Source organism: Thermobia domestica, chromosome 2 (assembly GCF_964235325.1).
Source record: "Thermobia domestica chromosome 2, izTheDome1.hap1.1, whole genome shotgun sequence".
Lineage (NCBI taxonomy): Eukaryota > Metazoa > Arthropoda > Insecta > Zygentoma > Lepismatidae > Thermobia > Thermobia domestica.
This window is the reverse complement of record NC_137455.1, coordinates 113,270,233-113,290,236: the sequence shown is the minus strand read 5'-3', so window position 1 is coordinate 113,290,236 and position 20,004 is coordinate 113,270,233. Positions and strand designations below refer to the sequence as shown.

The 20,004-nt window shown below is 35.9% G+C and overlaps 1 protein-coding gene across 3 annotated transcripts in view; it reads right to left on the bottom strand.

Annotated features, from left to right (window-relative positions):
* Positions 1-5,076: 5,076 nt before the first annotated feature.
* Positions 5,077-20,004, bottom strand: part of TH1 (negative elongation factor complex member TH1) — an 80,434-nt gene continuing 65,506 nt past the window's right edge. For all 3 annotated transcript variants that reach the window (XM_081745123.1, XM_081745111.1, XM_081745116.1), the window contains 3 exons: positions 18,528-18,668; positions 11,403-11,532; positions 5,077-5,425 (listed from right to left, as the gene is read on the bottom strand). In XM_081745123.1, the coding sequence (XP_081601249.1) occupies positions 5,394-5,425; positions 11,403-11,532; positions 18,528-18,668 (303 nt within the window). In that variant the 3' untranslated portion in view covers positions 5,077-5,393. The remainder of the gene's footprint in view (positions 5,426-11,402; positions 11,533-18,527; positions 18,669-20,004) is intronic.

The following is a 20,004-nucleotide window of genomic DNA, read 5'->3' as shown; positions in this document are numbered from 1 at the left end:
TGTATAAACTCCTTATTAAGAAGAAGCGAACATATGCCTTAACGTTTTCGGAAATTCCGTTTTTAAGGAGAAGGTTGATGCCCAATTTTTATCAATAGATGAAAAAATATATGAAGGTGTCGTACTCATGAGGAAATGGATGATACGTTTGAAATACTTTTTGAATTGAGGATTAGGCCGGGATTTTGCCGGCATTTTTTAGTAAAAAATGCGTATTCTAAGAGGAAAAGGGGCTTCAAAATTAATGCAAGAAATAAAATTTCAAAAACGCCCTTTACGTTAGGGAAATGAAACCTCGTGTATAAGCTCATTATTTAACTATGAACGAATATTTTGCCCAGCTTTTCTGGAAATTCTTTGGTTACGGGCGAAAGGAATAATTCTAAATAACTTTCCCTACACATTCAACTTTCCCTGACGTTGTCTGTATCATCACTGTAAGACGGCTATATCGCTTGAAATAAATTATGAACATAGTATGTTCTCGAGCTGTCGTTTTCTAATGTCGCTTATTAAACTGAATGTCCATAGAGAGAAGGAAAGGTTCAAAATGTACGTGAATTGTACGTACAATATCTCATAGCATCTTGTTTTGAAGATGGAACTCAGAATATAGATTGGTTATTAAAACTAAGCTGACACTGTCCCAGCGTTCTCGAAAGTTTCGCTTCTTAAGAGGAAATTCGACAATTTCTATATCCGTATTTTTTATCGAAGTGCATATCCTAAGGAGACGAGGGGGTTTGTAACCCACCCAAGTTTCATAATAAAAATGAGAGAAAGAAAAATGTAAAATGAAAAGTGTAATATGAAACTTCGGCTCACCGTTAATCTAGTCAAAATTATATAGAGTTGGTAGAACTGCTGCAGTTAGCCCTGAACAGCTGAATCTTTACATGCTTGATGGAGTTCGGTATGACGTCAAAGGCCTTATGCAAAGTTGTTTTGAAGTATGATTAGCGTCATACTAAAGGCTTGACTACTGCAGGAAACATGTTAGTTGATCTCTTTAGTATGACACTAATCAGTTGTCAGAACGACTCTGCATAAGGCGTCAATCGACTAGTTACCTGCCTGCTTCGAGTTGGGTGCTCTTCGCAGTTCTAACCGATCAGGTGTATGAGTATAGCCTAATTTAAGTATGTAGTGAAACGGGCAGAAATAATGTTTTCGTTTAAAATTTTCTTGAATCTTGATCTTCGTTTCAACCTTTAAATTTTGGTTTTGGATATTAGAATTTGAGACGTAGTGAGTTTTTGTATTTACTGGCTTGAAGACAAAACTTTTGATACAAAGGAAGAAAAAATGGGAACCTTAACTTGAATAGAACTTTATGTTAAGAATGGTGAGCTTTCGTACAGCTATATGACATGTTGAAACCTGTTGCAGTACGTAATTGGGTTACTGTTATATTGATAACTGTAGAGAAATTTTTGCTTACAGTTTCTAGTACGTTAAAATCTTTAGGAGTAAAAATTGATTTAAAATGAATAAAGCTTGAATTCTTTCATAAGGAATATTTGACTCCATTTTGAAGTTTAAAGCATTTAACTGCCATTTAGATACTTTAGTCCTCCCTCATTTTCATGCTACTGACGTAGCTTAACGGTAGAGAAGTTTCATAAAAGCTTAAAGATTTGTGAAAGACTATTGATACTAAAATATTTTGTATTTTAAAAGTATAATTGAAGAAACGATAATTCTTATTTAAATTTATTTTTGCATTTGAGAATCTTATTAAAATGATTACTCAATTTACGTCGGGTTTGAAGCCTAAAAATAGTGTTACAATTGGAAATCTTTAATTTTTTAAATTTTCATGCTTTGCCGTTGTTGGTTTAATACTATTTTTGTTGCGTTGTTAATAGTTGTTTGTTTATACATATATATTTATATATCTAAATTTGTTACAATAAAATTATGCATGCTATATTTTCTTTTGTCTTCACAAGTATCCTTTGAAATATTACCTAGTATAATTACTAGAGATATGATAGAGGTATATCATATATTTTGGATAGATGTCTGGTTAAATTAAAGCCTATTCCAGATACCTATGTATCATCTCACGACGTCGTCAGTGTTCTTAGTCGTGGGGAAATGGAATTTTCCTTTCCTCTCCTTTTATAATTTCTCATTCTGAAAGGGAAGGAGGGTGAAGTCTCTTCCCGCAGGGCTTTGGATAGTGAAGGGCAATTATGTGTGTTTCGTTTACACGTTACAGGTTTAAATATGTCTTTCAAATGTTCTCCTTAAGTCTTTCCTTTTTTAATGAAGAATGCATTTCAGCTAGCGTAATATATATATATATATAAGAAGAAACTATCCCAAGTTTTTAATACACTTAAGACTAATTGACCTTTTTCAAGATATACTTTGAAAATACTTTTTCCTACATTACTCGACTGGGTTCCTAGAGCATCCGATTTAAATCCAAAGGAAAATCTCTGGACAGAAGTTACTAGAACTCCGCAGGAAAATTCTCCTGACAACTCATCAAGGAACGCTGACGAGCTATGGAAGCTAGTTTTAATTCGTGTGAAGAAGTGGCACAGGGACACCGGTATGTCGCCAGTTCAGTTAACTCCGTATCAAGGCGACTAAGAGTCTTAACAGAAGTTAATGAAGATAACGCAAGATAATGCAAAAATGAGATGTTACTCTTTGCTCAAGATTTTGAGATCAATCTCAAAGTTGTAAGCATAAAATGCGAGACAACGTGACGTCATTTGAGTATAATCTCAGGCACCTGAGTAAATGCTAGGAACTTATGAATCACAGTGTGATTTCTCACTTTTCGCATGCATAAACTAGCTGAGATTAATCTTCAAATTTCGTGAACCACCTCAGTACTTCCCTCACTTGTCTCACACTGTGTGAGAATGGATCAAAATGGCTGAATTTATGGATATGAATAATGTACAAAGTTCACAGAGACTCTATATCAAGGTCTATATAGATTTGAGGAACAAAATTTACAACTGATAGCACAGCATTTTCTTGGGAATATACTGGAAACCAGAGGTGAGGCTCTGAATAATGAGAAGATGAGTTGTACGTACTGTACAACGTTTGTTGCAGATAATGGAAGCTGAAACAGTTGGAGAAACAGCGCAGTGCCTAGAGTAGCAAAACCTGTCACGTTGCACTCTCAGTGATAAATAAATACAATAAATAAAAAACATTAAGAAATAAATATGTATAATAAATAAATAAATGATGCCGTGACCCGCAATATGTGGGAGGGGGAGGGGAGAGTTTATATAAAATAATCGAAAATGACCGGATATTAGGGCCGAATAGTTTTTGGGGTTGCTGAGATAAACAGTGACACCTCCGATGCCGTTTAAATCCAAATTCAGCCCCGCAACTTGGGGGAGAGAGAGGAGGAGGAATATAAAAATGACTGACTAAGAAACGTATTACTAGTTTTTTTCTTATTTTAAGCCAGCGAAGCGGGTAATTGACGCTAGTCCAATACTAATTGACTCCTAAAAATTGAAGTAGAGTTGTGGCTGTATAGTGCTGAGAAGTGGTTCTTACTGTTTTATATTGCTGGGATATTCAAATGAAAGTAGCCGTAGTTTAATCTCTACTCCAACATAAAACAAAAATCGTGCTTTTGTAGTGGATAGATAACGCTACTGATTGTAATTTTACTGACATTTTCACTCGCTGCACACCTGTGAATTCCTGATTTAGAGAAGGAAAGGAAATAAACATCCCCGCCTTCGTTACGTCATTTCAGTATGAAACGTCATCAAAGCTAAGTTCACATGAGACGGAACTGCATGTCACAGTGAGGACAATCTCATTTGCTATTTGTTCTTTTTATGCATATGAATTACAAGTAAGAACTCACTTGTAGATTAATCTCGTTCGAGAGGTGAGATTACACTCACTAGTACTTACTCATCTTTATGCATATCACCAAATGTTTGTGGTGAGCAGGTGGTTAGTGTTGTCGCCTTCAGAACAATAGATCTTAGCTCTGTCTCCGATGAAGTACTTTTTATTTTTACTAACGAGTAACATTTGTTTTAAAATCATTTACTTATTGTGTGGAATATTTGAAATAACGACAAAACAACGAGTAAGAACAGTAACCATCTGTCAATGTTGCTTAGAGAAGACATTGAAATCCATATCATCAACGAAAATAAATGTAATATAAAGAAAACAAAGAAGAAACGCAAACTGTTAAACAATCAAAAATGTAAGGAAAATGAATACAAATACATAAAATAATAATGCTAATAAGCGCAAAGTTATGAGGAAAAAGGTCCACTTGCTATAACGAGAACAAAGAAGCTACATTGGTATAAATATTATTTTACTGACATACCTATCAGTTACCTGAAAGAATGTTTCGTCTAGGAAATTCTTCTTAATGCAATCAAAAAGTTATTATTAAAAAAAAATATCACTGCTATGAAATGTCGAAAGCATGTATACGTATTTTCTAAACAAAATTACAACTCTCTACAATGTATACCATTGACCAGAAAGCAATATAGAAAGGGATTAGCTGAAATCTCTGTTCTTTGCACGAGAAAAATAGATGTATACAAAATATTTGAAAGGTATAAATGAATTCCTTTTCTCCCCTTAGCATGCATGTTTGAATTGAATTGAAATTATAAAATCCCAGCTCAGCCCAAGTCAGCTACTTTCCAAAATTCATTTTCAACGCAATTCAGTTCAAACGCTTTCCGGTGATAGTGAAGGGAGTCAATGTCAATATCGTTTGTATATATTGATAAAAAATATTACAAAAAAAATGCTTCCTTCTCCCCTCCCCCTTACAAGCAAAATTTTCTGCAAACCTGAACACGTCCACTTATTTAAGGACTTCATATTTCAAGTTTCAAATTTCTTAATATAAGAACTTTTGAGAGATACTGATACGTATTATTTATATCAAATAATACGTAATTCAATGATAACGTTCTTGTGTATTCATAAACATGACACTTATCTGTGGTGACACATCCATTCTAACTGTATGGTTTCCACACTTCTTTCCTCTTCTCTCACGCAAACTTCAAGGTAATGTTTAATTAAAACCACTATAAATGTACTGTCAAACTTTTATTTAAATTTTTAATAGAAACACAATGTTCGACTCATAAAATACAGAAATTTCTCTACAAGTTATAATAAATACATACATATGTAATGTACTACATATTTAACTGTTGAAACATACAAAAACTTACATTACGAACAAGGACTGCAGAACTTGTTGCGTGCTTGGAAGATAAAATATATTCCCCAAATATCAGACTTCAATTCCTGTAAAGTTTAATGGAATTGCAAACAAGAAAAAAATGCAGTATATTTCTCATCGGATCCACACCCCAGGTACAGTAGCTGTTAGTGTTTTTCAGTCTTTACATCACGATGTAGTGGGCTTTGCAATGTACTGAAAATAAACATACTCGAGTCTTAAATTACAACATTAAAAACAAATGTCTTACAAAATTCAAGAAATCAATGATAGCCTTACACTTATGAGTACATAAAATCTACCAGGATCATCAGAAGTAAATTCCCATACTGTTTTTGTTTGCAAGTAGTATAAGTATCACTATTAGGATTATGTACGCCACTGTTATATGCCCTTCCTGATGGTCTTGTGATTAGCGTATGTGTGTCTTTGGAGCACGTGGTCCCGGGGACCATTTCCGAGAGGAAAGTCAAATAATAATTCACAATAATTCCTTTTCATAACTGATCCGTTATCTTTGGCCTCAAGGACATAACTGGGGGACAATGAACTACAATTTAATTTTATTTGATTTTCTCGTCACTATTTTCACTGTATATGTCACTATTAGGATAAATCAAACAACAATAAATACAATCTGCTACTTAGAATGAAGATTAGGAATGAATTTCTGGGCTTTCGGCATCTATGGTCATATTCACCTACCACGTTAAGAGGAGGGAAAGAAGAAAGAGGCCTGGGACTAGGGAGGCCAATTCCGGAATTTTTACTTTCCGGAATCCGAAAAGTAAAAGCGGGAAAGTTCCGTAATTTAGAAAACTTCCTATTTCGGAAAAACTCCGGAAATTCCGATTTTTCCGAATTTCGGAATTTTCTAAATTCAGGATTTTTTCCGAAATCCAGAAAGTGAAATTTCCGATTCCTTCCAGAATTCGGAAAATTTTAGCCATCCCTACCTGGGATCTATACGTTAGATACCACCCCGGCATTTGCATGATGTGAATGAGAAAAACCTCACTCAGGATGGTTGGTCGGAAAAAGCTTTTACACTTTTTTTTACTGTCCCCACCTGGAATCGAATCCGGGACCACAATTTATTATTTAACAGTGTAGTTTTTTCATATGCAATAAAGAAATAATATTCCAACAGAATGGAAGCTATCAACCGCATCAGGCTGGGAACGAACATTTTTTAACGTCATAAATATTCGTTTTCCCAAACTACCAATGAGAATTTACGCTCAACTTTGCCATTTTGTTCAGTTTTATGTGATCTATCGATTGGTGTGTTTCTCATTTTTACATAAGATTATACTTAACAAAAACTTAAAACTTTAGAATTAATCACAATTTCAAGTTATAGCTCATTTAGGTCCGCAACCAAGGAGAGTCGAAGCTAAAGAGACTGCCTTTTCCCTAATTTCCGTTGGTCTCTCCAGATCACAATGTGCTACTGTGTGCTATATCATACAAATATAACAATATCGATATTCGTAAGATATTTAATTTTATATTTATTTTAATCCCTTTCAGAAAATACGATGAACAAATGTAGAAAACAGCTAGGAACGAATGACACATCAAGAGAATGCACATTTCTCACACAAAATTTTATACAAATTTCCTGGCAATTCCGCAATGACATCATAGATATTTTGTACCGTGTAGAATTGAACGATGGTAATCTTAGTAAGCGGAATGGAGTGAAACATATACGAATTTAAAACAAGTTGATGTCAGAATATAAAACAAGTCCAACACAAGCGAATTCCGACTGAAGATGGAATGTTCTTTGTGTTTCTGGGTAGACGTCTAGGAATTTTCTCCGCAGCAGGTGAAAATAAGATTGACAACTCAATCAGAAGCAACAGGAAAGAAAAGAAGCAACAGAATTTCCAAGAGTTTTTTTTTTTTTTAATTTAACGTCCTACGATTATACATCATGATAAGAGACATGGAGCTTATGATACGAAATGAAATTATAAATGAAAAAAGTGGGGGGAAACGGGAGAACATCGACAAAACCCACACACAGTGTTAGTCTACCATAAAGTTCACTCGGTGCGAGCTTGGACCGAAACAGGGATCCCACACACTAGAGATAAGCACTTTACCACTGATACACTGCGGATCAGGAACAGCGTTAGTGTAAGTACAACGTCCGACAAGTAAGTAATGAGACAGATTTTATTGTGACGAAACAGTGAATGTAATCCGTAAACCAATATGTGCGTTCGAAAGAGTAATCCCTCCTCTACAATCTGCCAACACCACATTGTTCAACGCGAAGCATGACGGAAATACGACGCCATTACCAGCAGTCACTGACAGGCTTTCGTCACGCTAGCAGCATAGAGCAGAAAGCGAATATCAAATTCCGTGTTAAAATGGGTAAAAGTGCCACAGAGATTGTTCATTTGATGCGGAGAGTGTATGGGGATGTGGGGATACAAAGAAAGTTCGACTTCAGAAGTCAAAAGTGAAGACCATGCTAATGTGTTTCTACGACAGTAAGGGTATCATTCATCACTAATTTGTACCAGGAGGTCACAGCGGTTTTATTTAAGTGTTTTGAAGCGTTTCTTGAAAAGAATTAGTCGTGTTTGGCCTCAATACTGTCCCAGGTAGTTTGTTTCTTATCCATGAAAAAGTACCCCCTCACCAGACAGTACTTGTTCAGAAAATTTGGCAAAAAACAAGTATGTGCTGCAGCCCCCACCCCTATTCTTCAGATATGGTTCCCTAAACTAAACTAAAAGGGCGATTTTTTTTGAGAATGTTGAAGATATCCAAGCAGCTGTGACAACGGCACTATGCAATATACTACTAAGTTGCAGAGATCGTTCTACTTCTTGCGTGAACGTGTCACTCACTGTATGGACGCAGAAGGGGTGTACTGTGAGAAGTATTATCACATTATCTTTGTTCGTTTGGTCAAATGAAATCAGTCTCATTACTTAATTGTCGGACGGTGTATTTTTGCTTGTCAGTTGCTAGAGGGAAGGGAAATGGCTATTATTGACTTCCAGATTCAACGGATGCACGACTCACAAATTTGCAAAATTTTCGAAGGAATTTGTTACTTTATCAAGAAATAATGTTACTGTACTGTGGTGTGCAGGTTGATATGATTAAAAATGCATGATTTCGGGGAAAGTTACACAATACTATGCTTCTACTATTTTTTTGTATAATAAATAGTAATGGAGTTTTTACATACCCTTTGTACGTCCGATATTCTTTTTAATATACTTTATTTCTGTGTATTTTTACTTTCGAGTAACGATAGAAGAGAGGAAAGATGATAATCAAGAAAATAATGGAATTCGAGATTTCAACGGGTTTACATGTTTCATGGCTCTTACGTCTGTCCATCTACCCGTTTGTTTGTTTCGATGAATATACAGGTACCTGGGGGTCCATTCTTCCAACATATCCAGGCCGAATCTTAAACTTACAGTTTTTATAAGATGTTCCAGAAGCGTTTATCAAATTTTCTACCTCTCTCTCAAAATAAGCATAGTTTACACACTGAACGGTGAAAATCAAAATTTGCTATTTTCTTAAAAGTAGCTTTAATGATTTTATTCATAAATAAATCAATATATCACTAACAACTTGTTATAATATGGTACTTGTTGTTTTCTAGAAATATATATATATATATTACTATTAGGGATAAATTTCCTTTAGACGTTATCTCGGAAGCGACTCAGACAATTCTGTTTATATTTCGTAAATAAATATTTCATTAGCAGCTCTATAATATGATGTAAGTCATTTCTCTTGAAACAATCCACAAGGAGCAGCTTACTCTTTTTTTTTCGGTCTAGTTTCTAAGAAACATCTATGGCTATTTTGTTAATAAAACTCTAATGTGGCGTGTTTTCTCATTCAAAGATATACATGGGTCAGTTTACTCTTGAAAGTCAGTGTTTTCCGATCGATTTTCTTGTATACGTCGTATTTTCTTGTATACGACATTTTGTTCATATTTCGTAAATATTTCATTAGTAACTCTATAATGTGATGTGAATAATTTTCCTTGAAAAACTCAAAAAAGCAGTTCAAAAGAAATCCAAAATACAGTATTAAAAAATACCCATAAGGGGGTAGTTTATTCTTGGGTGTGAATTATTTTCGAACGATATTCTCAAGAAATGTTAAAATTCTTTTGTTCATACTTCTTAAACAAATATTAACAACCAAAAAAGATATTCTCCTGGAGCTATTTTTTTTCTGGTAAAAACAGCAACGGGTTGTCTACACTTGAAATGATATTTTAGAAGAGTTTAACGGAACTACAGAAGCCATTTTGTGGCATTTCATAAATAACTTCATAAATATTTCATAACAACCCTATCATGTGGCGTAAGCAGTTTCTTCTGTAGATGTCCACAAGGGATAGTTTATTCTTCGGGGTAAGTTTACTCGGACGGTTTTCTCAAAACTTTTCTCAGCCGATTTTGTTCATATTTTACAAATGAACACAATAATAACACTATAATGTCACATATCATTTCAAATGAAAAATCAACAAGAAGTCGTTTATGTTGTAAGTTTTCTTTGAATTTTTTTTAGGAAATGCGTACAATTTTGTTTACATTTTATAAATAAATGTTTCATTAATAAATGCAGCATGATTTGATGCAATTTAATAAATAACAGAAGAAAATTAACTTTGGCGGTCCGTGTCTTTTATTTTATTTCCTTTTAAATATAAATTTAAATAAATTTCTCGCTCACAGGGAGCAAAGAATGACAGTTGCACGTGATGTTTAGGCTCGCTGGAGAAAGGATAGGAACAACGCCTTTTCTCGTATAGTGATGGAGGATAAAACCTGAATATAGTACGCCACTGGAAAATCGAAGCAGCAGTTAATGCAATGGGGGCACTGGTTCTCCTAAAGCGAAGAAATTCAAACAAACACTATCTGTTCACAAAATCGTCGCAACCGTGTTTTGGGGCCAAAAGGTGTGATTCTTGTGGAATTCTTGGAATCAGAAATTACAGGAGATGTGTATTGCCAACACTGAATAATCTGAGACGTGCCATCTAAAATCGGAGGAGAGGGATACTACGCTCTGAAATTCTTCTGATCCATCACAACGCCTGCTCACACACAGCTGCTCGTAATGTTGAGATAATTCAAAGGTTTAGACAGAAGCTATTCAATTACTTCCCTTACAGCCCCGCCTTGCCTCCAGCTATTTTTTCTTTACCCGAAAAAGTGGCTTGGATAGAAGCGTTTCTACAATGAAGTGTTCAAGACGTCAGTTTTGGACAGACGGCAGATTTTTACACAGAGGGTATATGGAAGCTTGTGCCACGATACCAGAAAAGTCTGGAGGTTCATAGTGACTACGTCGAAAAATACCCCAGGTTTGTACTTGTATATCAATTACAATGAATTTTTCCTTCTATCACTTTCTTGCTTTTTAAAAAAATATTTTTATTTTTATGCACTTCGTATTGGCGCGATGCCAACCTATCGCTGTGCAAAGCGTTAATTTATTAATCTTCTGTACCTTACTGATAATGTATCCGGCTAAATATGGCAGTTATGAAATCACATCCAGTGATGAAAATTAGTCGTCAGCGGGAAATCTGGAGGTTTCGGAAACTATCCGCAACGCATTTTGAAAGTAGATGACATTTGGACACCATATGTTACTGTGTATCTTTTATACACCTAAAAACATACAACACGCACAGAATAAATAGTATTACTCAACCACTATTATACTATTACTCCAGACATCGCAGGTACAAGTATCGTCGTCAAAATATATGACTATTTGCTGCAATACCTGTAACTTGCACACTGTTTACTGGCATAACGGAAATTCAAATGAGGATTTTATTTAATAAAGTAAGTATTGAAGAGTGATCATCCACAAATATTAACTCGAAATCACTTGAGTTGTACAAAAAACACAAATGAGATAAATCAAAGAATAGTTGATTTGGGCTGAGTAGGCTGAATACAAGACCTCAATGGCAATGGATGGCATAGAAAATAACTGTGTAACATAGTAGTTTGTATTCCTGTAGGGTACGTTGGAGACTCCGAGTCCTATTTTCAGCCCAGTTTTATTATTCACATTTATTTGCAATGAATATATTTAAAAGAAAAAAACAAACTGGTTGAAATAAATAAAGTTTACATACCAATGAATTCCGATACAGGATCATTATCCCCATCACCTCTCATGGTCCCAGTAATTTCTTCATTTTCTACCATTGGAAGAAATAATTGAACAAATTCAGATGTGTATGGAGGAGAAATAGCCTCTAATACCTGTAATTAAACAAAATAACGGACATTTAAGAGATAACTAAATTTGTTCCGCATTACACAATGAAACTTGTTTATGTTGGGCACAGCAATTTTTGCAGAAATTATCCAACTTACGTAGGAAACAAGTAATAAATAAGGAACACTCTTGTATGTTGACTTGAATGTTCTGAAAAACTAACATTGCTTCTCGAACATGTAACCTTGAGGAAGAAACCATTCTTCATGAGTAAGTGCGAATTATTCTCTTCAAATGCATTTGCAGAACTTTGGCGTAATATTCTCCATTCACAGCTTCTTGTTCATAAACCCAATATTGCAATATTATACCAGGATATCAAAAATAAACTCGAATCAATTTCTTGATGAAGCAGGAACAAAATTTCTTTGATGTGGTAAGCCGCTGTGATTCCATATGCTTGACTGTTGCTTTTGTTTAGATGTCTGATCCAGGAATCATTACTGGTGATAATTCTGTTCACAAAGGCTCTTTTCCATTTTTTGAGGAAATCCTTGACAACATTTGAACACGGAAGGATTTGCTCATTCACAGAAAGGGACCTTCATCTTGCACAAACACGAGACACGCAGTGAAGTTCACAGAATGTGATCAGTATGTTCTTGCTTTGGGCTACACATATTTGTAAATCTTGTTTCCAGTTGATATAAATTTTTCTTAAAAGGAATTTTTACATGCTGGTAAGAAGACAGCAAGTGAAAATTACTCCTCCTTAATTTGAAAGCATGGAGAGAATGTAGCGGTGAGAATGTACCTATTTTTCTGTAAAAGCATGTATTTGTCTACTGTAACTCCATAACTCACTATCAGAACCCTGCAAACCCAGGCCCGAAGACGGCCCGGATGGATCTGTATTCTGTGCCCGGCTCGACCCGACCCGACCCGGCCCGAATCTCGAGCCGGGCGGAGAACGGGCCGGACCCTAAACTGGCCGGACACAAACGAGCCGGGCGTAACCGGCCTGAGAACAACCAACTTTGGTAAGTCAAGTCAATCCTTCAATATACAATGGAAAATGAGAAATGTGTCGTCATAATATTGCAATATCTATTTGTCCTTCTCGAATGGGAAAATCGTGTGCAAGGTTCCCAAGGTTTGCTTTCTATATTCCTATTCTGTCTGTCTATTTGTTATCTGTGCTTGTTCTGTCCAGCCATATTTATTATACAATAATACAGCTCATGGACGTAAAAGTCTTATACCACACTCACTACAGTCTTATTACGATTACAAATGCTAGTGCTAATTCCACTATTGCTGCCACTGCTACTACTATTACTACTACTACTACTACTACTAATTACTATACTAATACGACAGCGAAAGCACTACTGCTATTACTAGTAATACGAAAACAAAACAATGAAAATGAAATCTTTGAGTTTTACGTCCCACAATGCCGGCTAGGCTAAAGGAGACTGTGATGATGAGAAATAAATGAAATGGTGGAATGAGTCAAGTGGGAGGAAACGGGAGAATGCAGAGAAATCCCCACACACGGTGTTTGTCCACCACAAAGTTCACTTGGCGCTTGGCGCGGAGTTTGTCCACCTCGAACCAGGGACCAGAGGTGAACGCTCAACCTCTGAGCCATCGTTTCAGGAACACCTAATCGACCCTCCAAGAACACGTCTTGGTGATTTATTTGATCATTATATTTTGTTATATTTGTAGTATCATACTATAAACAATACAGGAACATATAACACCATTTGGTATTTGCCTTGCTAATTGAATATAACTACAAATTGCACTGATCTTATGAACATGCCAGTTCACGGTTTCGGCCTCCGTGGTCTAATGGTAGCATAACAAATTCTACTTAGTAGGTCAAGTACTTGACTTTATCATACGTTCTTTAGGAAACTACGGCTTAGGCTGTATGGATGATGCTGGGTTGAATTGGTGGAATGAAAACAGTGGGAGGAAACGGAACCACCCCGAAAACTCCCACGCACACGTTGTTTGTCCACCACAAAGCTCACATAACACGAGCAGGGGTTGATCCGACGACCTCTAGCACCAGATGTGAGTGCTTTACCTACTGAGCCACCGTTGTCCCTCATACATCACGCATCGCTTCACATTCTACGCAGACCGGCCATAATAACTAACATTTCTCCGTTTTTTCTGTACTTAGAAGGTAAATTCTGTACCACCAGACATGTCAACTCTGACGCGAAGTCGTAGTAATAATAGTAGAAGTAGTAATATTAGTAGTAGAAGTCGTAATAGTAGTAGTATTACAGTACTTTGCAGTCTTGAATAAAGAGTCAGTTTCCCAAACACATTACGATTAACATTGGCTGACAACATTAGTTTCCGATCCGTCTTTGAGTGTCCGGGCCGAGCCGGCCCGGAAATACATGTGCCCGGTTCGGCCCTATAGCATTTGTAACCGACCCGGAATGTGTCCGGCCCGGTTAGGGTCCGGTCCAGTTTGATATTACTTGAAACGGGCAGGGCAGGGCCGGGCTGGGCCGGGTAATCCGCCGGTCCAAACGGGCGCGTCCGGCCCGTGCAGGGCTCTGCTCACTATACCATTTCCAGTGGAAAAACAGGAAAAAGACATCTACAACATTTCTCCGAACCTAATTTTACGGATATTTTAAATTATAACATTCTTCTACTCTTGAATTCTACGTCTCTATCTACACAAAGAAGATACAATTTTGAACAAAATACACAATCAAAATACCGGTCAGAAAACCATTGTTACATGTACAGGATTCCTACTGATCAGTAGTAATCTACTTCCCTGACTTCTCCCTGACTTTCATGATAGGTGTCGGATGACGTTGACATATAAATAATGAATGAATAACGGTGAGTACTTATATATAAAAACATTTATTTCATAGAGACAAATAATAATAAATTGCTCATACGTAAATTCCACCTACCACCCATAAAAATTTGAGTAACGTTCCATACTGTTATCATTAATGGTCGACTAAGCTGAAATTGGTGTATAATTAATGTTACAAAAGTATATATTATAAAAGTCAGGGAAATTTTATCAAATATATTTTTCCAACATTAATCACTGATTTCCAGTCTTTTTTCCTGCGTTTCCCTGACTTGCACTATTTCCCTGACCAGTAGGAACCCTGATATATGACTTGCCAAATAAGTAAGTGGTTATGTATGACCCTTCCAATCAAGGAGCAACATCATCGACATTTCATTCTCAAGGTCCAACGAGTCCTTGCAATGAATTACCAGTTGCTGCTTATCAGAACCAGCTGGTAGCTCATATATTGCTGGGAAAAAAACTACGATCTCATGGAAGACACATTGCAATTCGTGAATCACACTGGATATGCTTCTTGTAACTATCACGAATGTGACACGTGTCCTCGAACAATTGTCTCTACTACCCTAGACTTCACTATTTTGAGCATTTCAATACGCGATTTACCTTGTTAACGAAAAAAAAGAAAAGAAACAAAGACGCAGTTTGCTTACGTCAAAATAACATCAACTAACAGTTCAGTAAGAATAACAATATTTTTATATTATTTAGTTCTTGCACATTCTTTATCAGGCTTTATATACTTTTTCTTTCAACAACTATCAATGTAGTGGAATAGAGAATAAACACACTTTTACATAGAATTGGATGTTACCACTATATTCACGCCAAAATTTTCGATTAACAAATAGAAAATCTTCACTTCAGGTTGTCCTATTAACACATAAAAAATTCTATTCAAGGATATTTCACATGTTTGGGAAAAAGTTTGCGAATATCTGTAGCTCAAAGAAACATCATATTTTTGAGCACGTTTTCTGAACTTCGGTGTATATATATACTAAAACTATTATGTGACACACAATAACTTACAAACAATTCAGGATATAATTAATTGAAAAAAAAAAACTCATCAATGAATTTGTGAGAAAATTATTTCAGTTGATGAATTTTTGTTGAATCTAATATGGAAAGTGGGGTTGATGGGATGGGCCCAAGGTACAGTCCTGCGCTATATAGAAATCATATGATTACGTCATGTTCTAGGATGTTGTAGGAATTTCGTATTTTACACTTTTGCGTCATCCCCGTCACAAACTTCAGTTGTGAGCAAAAATAAAATTTTACAGGAAAATGGACATCACCGGACATTCAGTTCTCTCGAATTAGAAAAAGAGTAAATTTTCATGTGAGGCTGACTGGGCAACATACAAAGGTGTCCTTGTGTATCTATGTCCATCTCCAAAATATATACAATTCAATCTGGTGGGCTATTCACAAAGACTTAATTTGAGTATGTTAGTAACCCACATATCAAAAGGAAGTCTAATAAGTCTTTGTTTTATACTACGAGCGTTTTAAATAACTGAGTTTAACACTCGTGAAAACAAGCTTGGTTTGTTACAAATACGTACTTTCTTTTTTACATAATTCTCCTTTCTTATGTTTGAAAATACATTCGCAATAAAATATACTAAAACCCTTCTATTTCCCTCACCAATAATAATTTTACAACAGATACTGCAAATTTAAAATAACATCATTTTTGGAACGGATACACGAAAGAAAAATATAGAGAAAGATGGGTATATTTACAAAAGAAACGAAATGTCTGATAATGGGTGTTGAGATTTTCAATTATGCGTGTATATTATTAGTAGTGTACTGTATTGATAGAGGAAAGGCAGATCATTACATAAAATAGTACTTTCTTTGGTTCTCAGTATAGCGATATCAATACTAATTTATCATAGCCTGACAGCGCGCTGAGAATGTTATGAAAATTTCTTGTCTCAAACTCGAAGTCTTAAAAAGGTGATTGGTGGAGGTGTACATATAAGTAGTTAGGATCTATAAATAAAGAAACTAATGGCATTTTTTTTCTTTTCCTTATTATTTAGTGAGTTGTTGTTTAGAGTATATTGCAAAAGGGAGTCACGAGAAAAATGGAAAAGTGGTGTATGTTGTATTTATTGATCTAGAAAAGAGTGAATTGGAAACTGTTGTTGGGAGTTCTAAAGAGATTGGGTTCGAATGGAAAGATCGAAGACTCATATGAAACTTATATATGATTCAGCAAGTAAGTGTTAGGATAGGGAAGGAACTGACAGAAGAGAGTGCAATTGGAAGGGGAGTTCGACAAGGATACTGTCTCTCGTTAACATTATTTAATATCTATCTAGAAGAGATAGTGAAAACGAGCCTACGTGATGAAGACAGCATTTCGATAGGAGGTAGGATGATTAGGTGTATACGGTTTGCACATGATATGGCGCTTGTTGCAGAATCTGAAAAGAAAATCATTAGAATATTAGAAAACTTGGGGAAGGGCTTTGAGGAATGTGGGATGGAAATAAATGTTAGAAAGACAAAAGCCATGACGGTTGGAACGAAGAGATCTGTGTCAAATATAAAAGTGGGAGAAGAGAAAATAGAACAAGTGAATAGTTTGCGATACCTGAGTAGTATTCTTAGTAATAACATGAAGTGCGAACATGAAATAACAGCAAGGATAGGAATGGCAAAAGAAACCTTTAAGAGGAAGACTAACAAAAGGTCTGTTTGTGGGACCTTGAATAAAAAGTTGAGAAAAAGACTTACAAAATGCTTCGTGTGGAGTGTTGTACTGTATGAGGCGGAAACACGGACATTACACAAAAGTGATCAAAAACGACTGGAAGCTTTCGAAATATGGGTGTGGAAAAGAATGGAAACAATTTGTTGGGTCGAACGGAAAACGAATGAGAGGGTGTTAGAAATGGTGGGGGAAAAACAACACTTTTAAATATTATTGAGAAGAGGAAGAGAAACTGATTGGGACATTGCCTAAGAAAAAATTGTATCATGACATACGTGCTTTAAGGTATGGTGGCAGGAAAGAGGGGGAGGGGGAGAAACAGGCTACAATTAATGGAGGATATAGAAGTAGAAAGATCACACGTGAAGATGAAGAGTTTAGCGGAGGACCGTGGAGCATGGAAGCTTTTCAGCTGCGGCAAATGACCTGCCAATAAGGGCAGACAGAATACCTATAATGATGATGATTTATTTTATCATTTACCAAAAAGGCTTTAGAATATAGATATGTTTACATCAAGTATATGCCGTGTAATAGCGTACGTGAATGGGTTTCTAGAGTTTTCAACAGCTTTGGTATATGATAGATGAGATATTTGACTGTATCAAACCACTTATTTCGATCAAGAATTCGTGATCCATTGGTACCTTGTGAAAGAATGTATGGTTCGTCCCCGAGTTTTCGTATCGAACTGAACTCTTACATTCAGATTAACTTTTTTATCTATTATTAAAATGAGGATACATATTCTGAAATTACAGATGAACATTCATGTTGATTACGTTACTGTTCGTTGTATGTGTGGGTGAAGCAAGGCGATGGTCTAGGATTCAAGCAAACCGAGTACAGAAATACATTTGATATACTTTCAGGTTATATGACTTAAATAAATCACCACTGAGAATAATGTTTACGAACAACAAAAAACAAAGAAAGAAAAAGGAATGCTTACAGTCACGCTCATCGCAGGAGTATAAAAATTTGCTTTGAAATTTTAATACTTGGGTTGTGAAAACCATTTAGTTTCTCAAGCAACCCAAAAGTTTCTTTTATTCTTCTGGTTGTCGTAAAATTTAGTGCCTCGGAACAAAACTTGCAAAGATTGTGAGAAGAGTCATTACAGCATAAACTCTCTTCAACAGTTTGAACAGATCTTTCTTTCAGCAACCGTATAAGTTGTAATCATATTTATTAAAGCGTATGCTCATCTGAATATTTCTTCAATAGGATAAATGTTACATTACTTCTATTGCATATATATGTAAGTCAAATCAGATCTCAAAATACGATCATCTACGATAATAGAGAGCATTTTTTAAGTATGTTTTTTTTTTTATTTAGAGAACAAAATGAGGAAACCAAACTAAAAAGTAACGAACTAGAAATAAAAAGAAAATTCAGTTTTTCTCAAAGAGAACTTGGCTTACCTCCGTTACAAAATAACGTATCAAGGAAATGTCGGTATCACCTTTCTGCCAACACTGTTTAATGTATTTTACAACAGGAACTACACAGCCACGACTTAACAAGTTGACCATTCGGTCTAACAGCATCTTCCTCATTTCAAGCTGAAAGTAAAACAACATAATAAATAAGAATCTCTTAAATGAATATTACCACATTCCTTATTACTTGATATATGTAGCAAAAGAATAAACAAATAAATGTTTGTTTCTTTTTAAGAAGAAGAAAAACTTTTGAACTATCTTCTACTTATGTATAACAAACTTTAAATAACTGATGTTACTTGGAAGATAATACCTGTAGACATTCTTGTTAAACTCATTTATAATCGATTCTTCCAGCTTTTATCTGATTTATTCGCTTTGCAAATTATAACACAAGTTATAAAAGGACAAAGGAAATAATAACAAACAGACAATAACATTAAAATTAAAATAAAATAAAGGATAAATATTCATTCAATAATATTTAACCCTTCAATGCATGATGATTCTTTTGTGTCCGTCAATATAAGAACCTTAAGTATGCAAAGGTTTCCCAGACACCAGTCTCCATACTAGTACGAAAATATTGAACATTTCTGCGACCAAAGGCATGTACCAAGTTAGAGACAATATTACAGAGGTCGTTCAGCCTACGTTTGGCCGTTTTCGTTCCTTCTCCCTCCCGGGCAGAATGGACTCACCCGACCTGGCTCGTGGCGTCCTGCAGTGCTGTGCAGTGGCTTCCTGGAAACGGAGTTGTTTTTTCCGCGCGGACGACAATAACGCACAAAACAGAACCATTGTTGTGAGTGTTGTGTTAAATTTGTTTCCAAGTGTGTGGGTTTCCGCTTTGTGACCAAAATGCCGCCCAAACTAAGCCGGTTTTGGGAAGGCTATGTTTCGGCTCTTTATGACGCCCACTTTAGTGTTTCTGTCATTAGAAAACAGTGCAAAAAGAATGGTTGCAACATCAGTTTAAGTGGAATAAAAAATGTTATTAAAAAGTACAAGGGCAACGAAGCTCCACCATTTGGATCACCAACGAAGTTGCTAGGAACCGGGAATGCACCAAGGCCACCTCCACCATGTAGAGGAAACTTCGCAAAATGGCAATGCAAGAAAATCCGCCAACACAAAGGTGTATGCCTAATCGTCTTGACGTGTCTTTGGGGACTGTGAGCCGGACGTTACACCATCAACTCAAGCTGGAAAAAGTCATGAAAGCTCGCGGTCATCTCACGGATGCCCACCAAAAGGAACGAAAGTGTAACGCCCGGAAGCTGTACGAACGGCATCTGGCAAAACGAAGGTGGATGTACCTCGTAACGCTCGATGAAGCATGGATTTACCTTTCCGACTGCGGCAAAAAAAAAAAAAAAAAAAAAGAGCCATCATGTACCGAGAGACAGGCGCCAAGAACTTCAGAAGGTGGGTCCGTGTCTGTAAAGACTCCTTA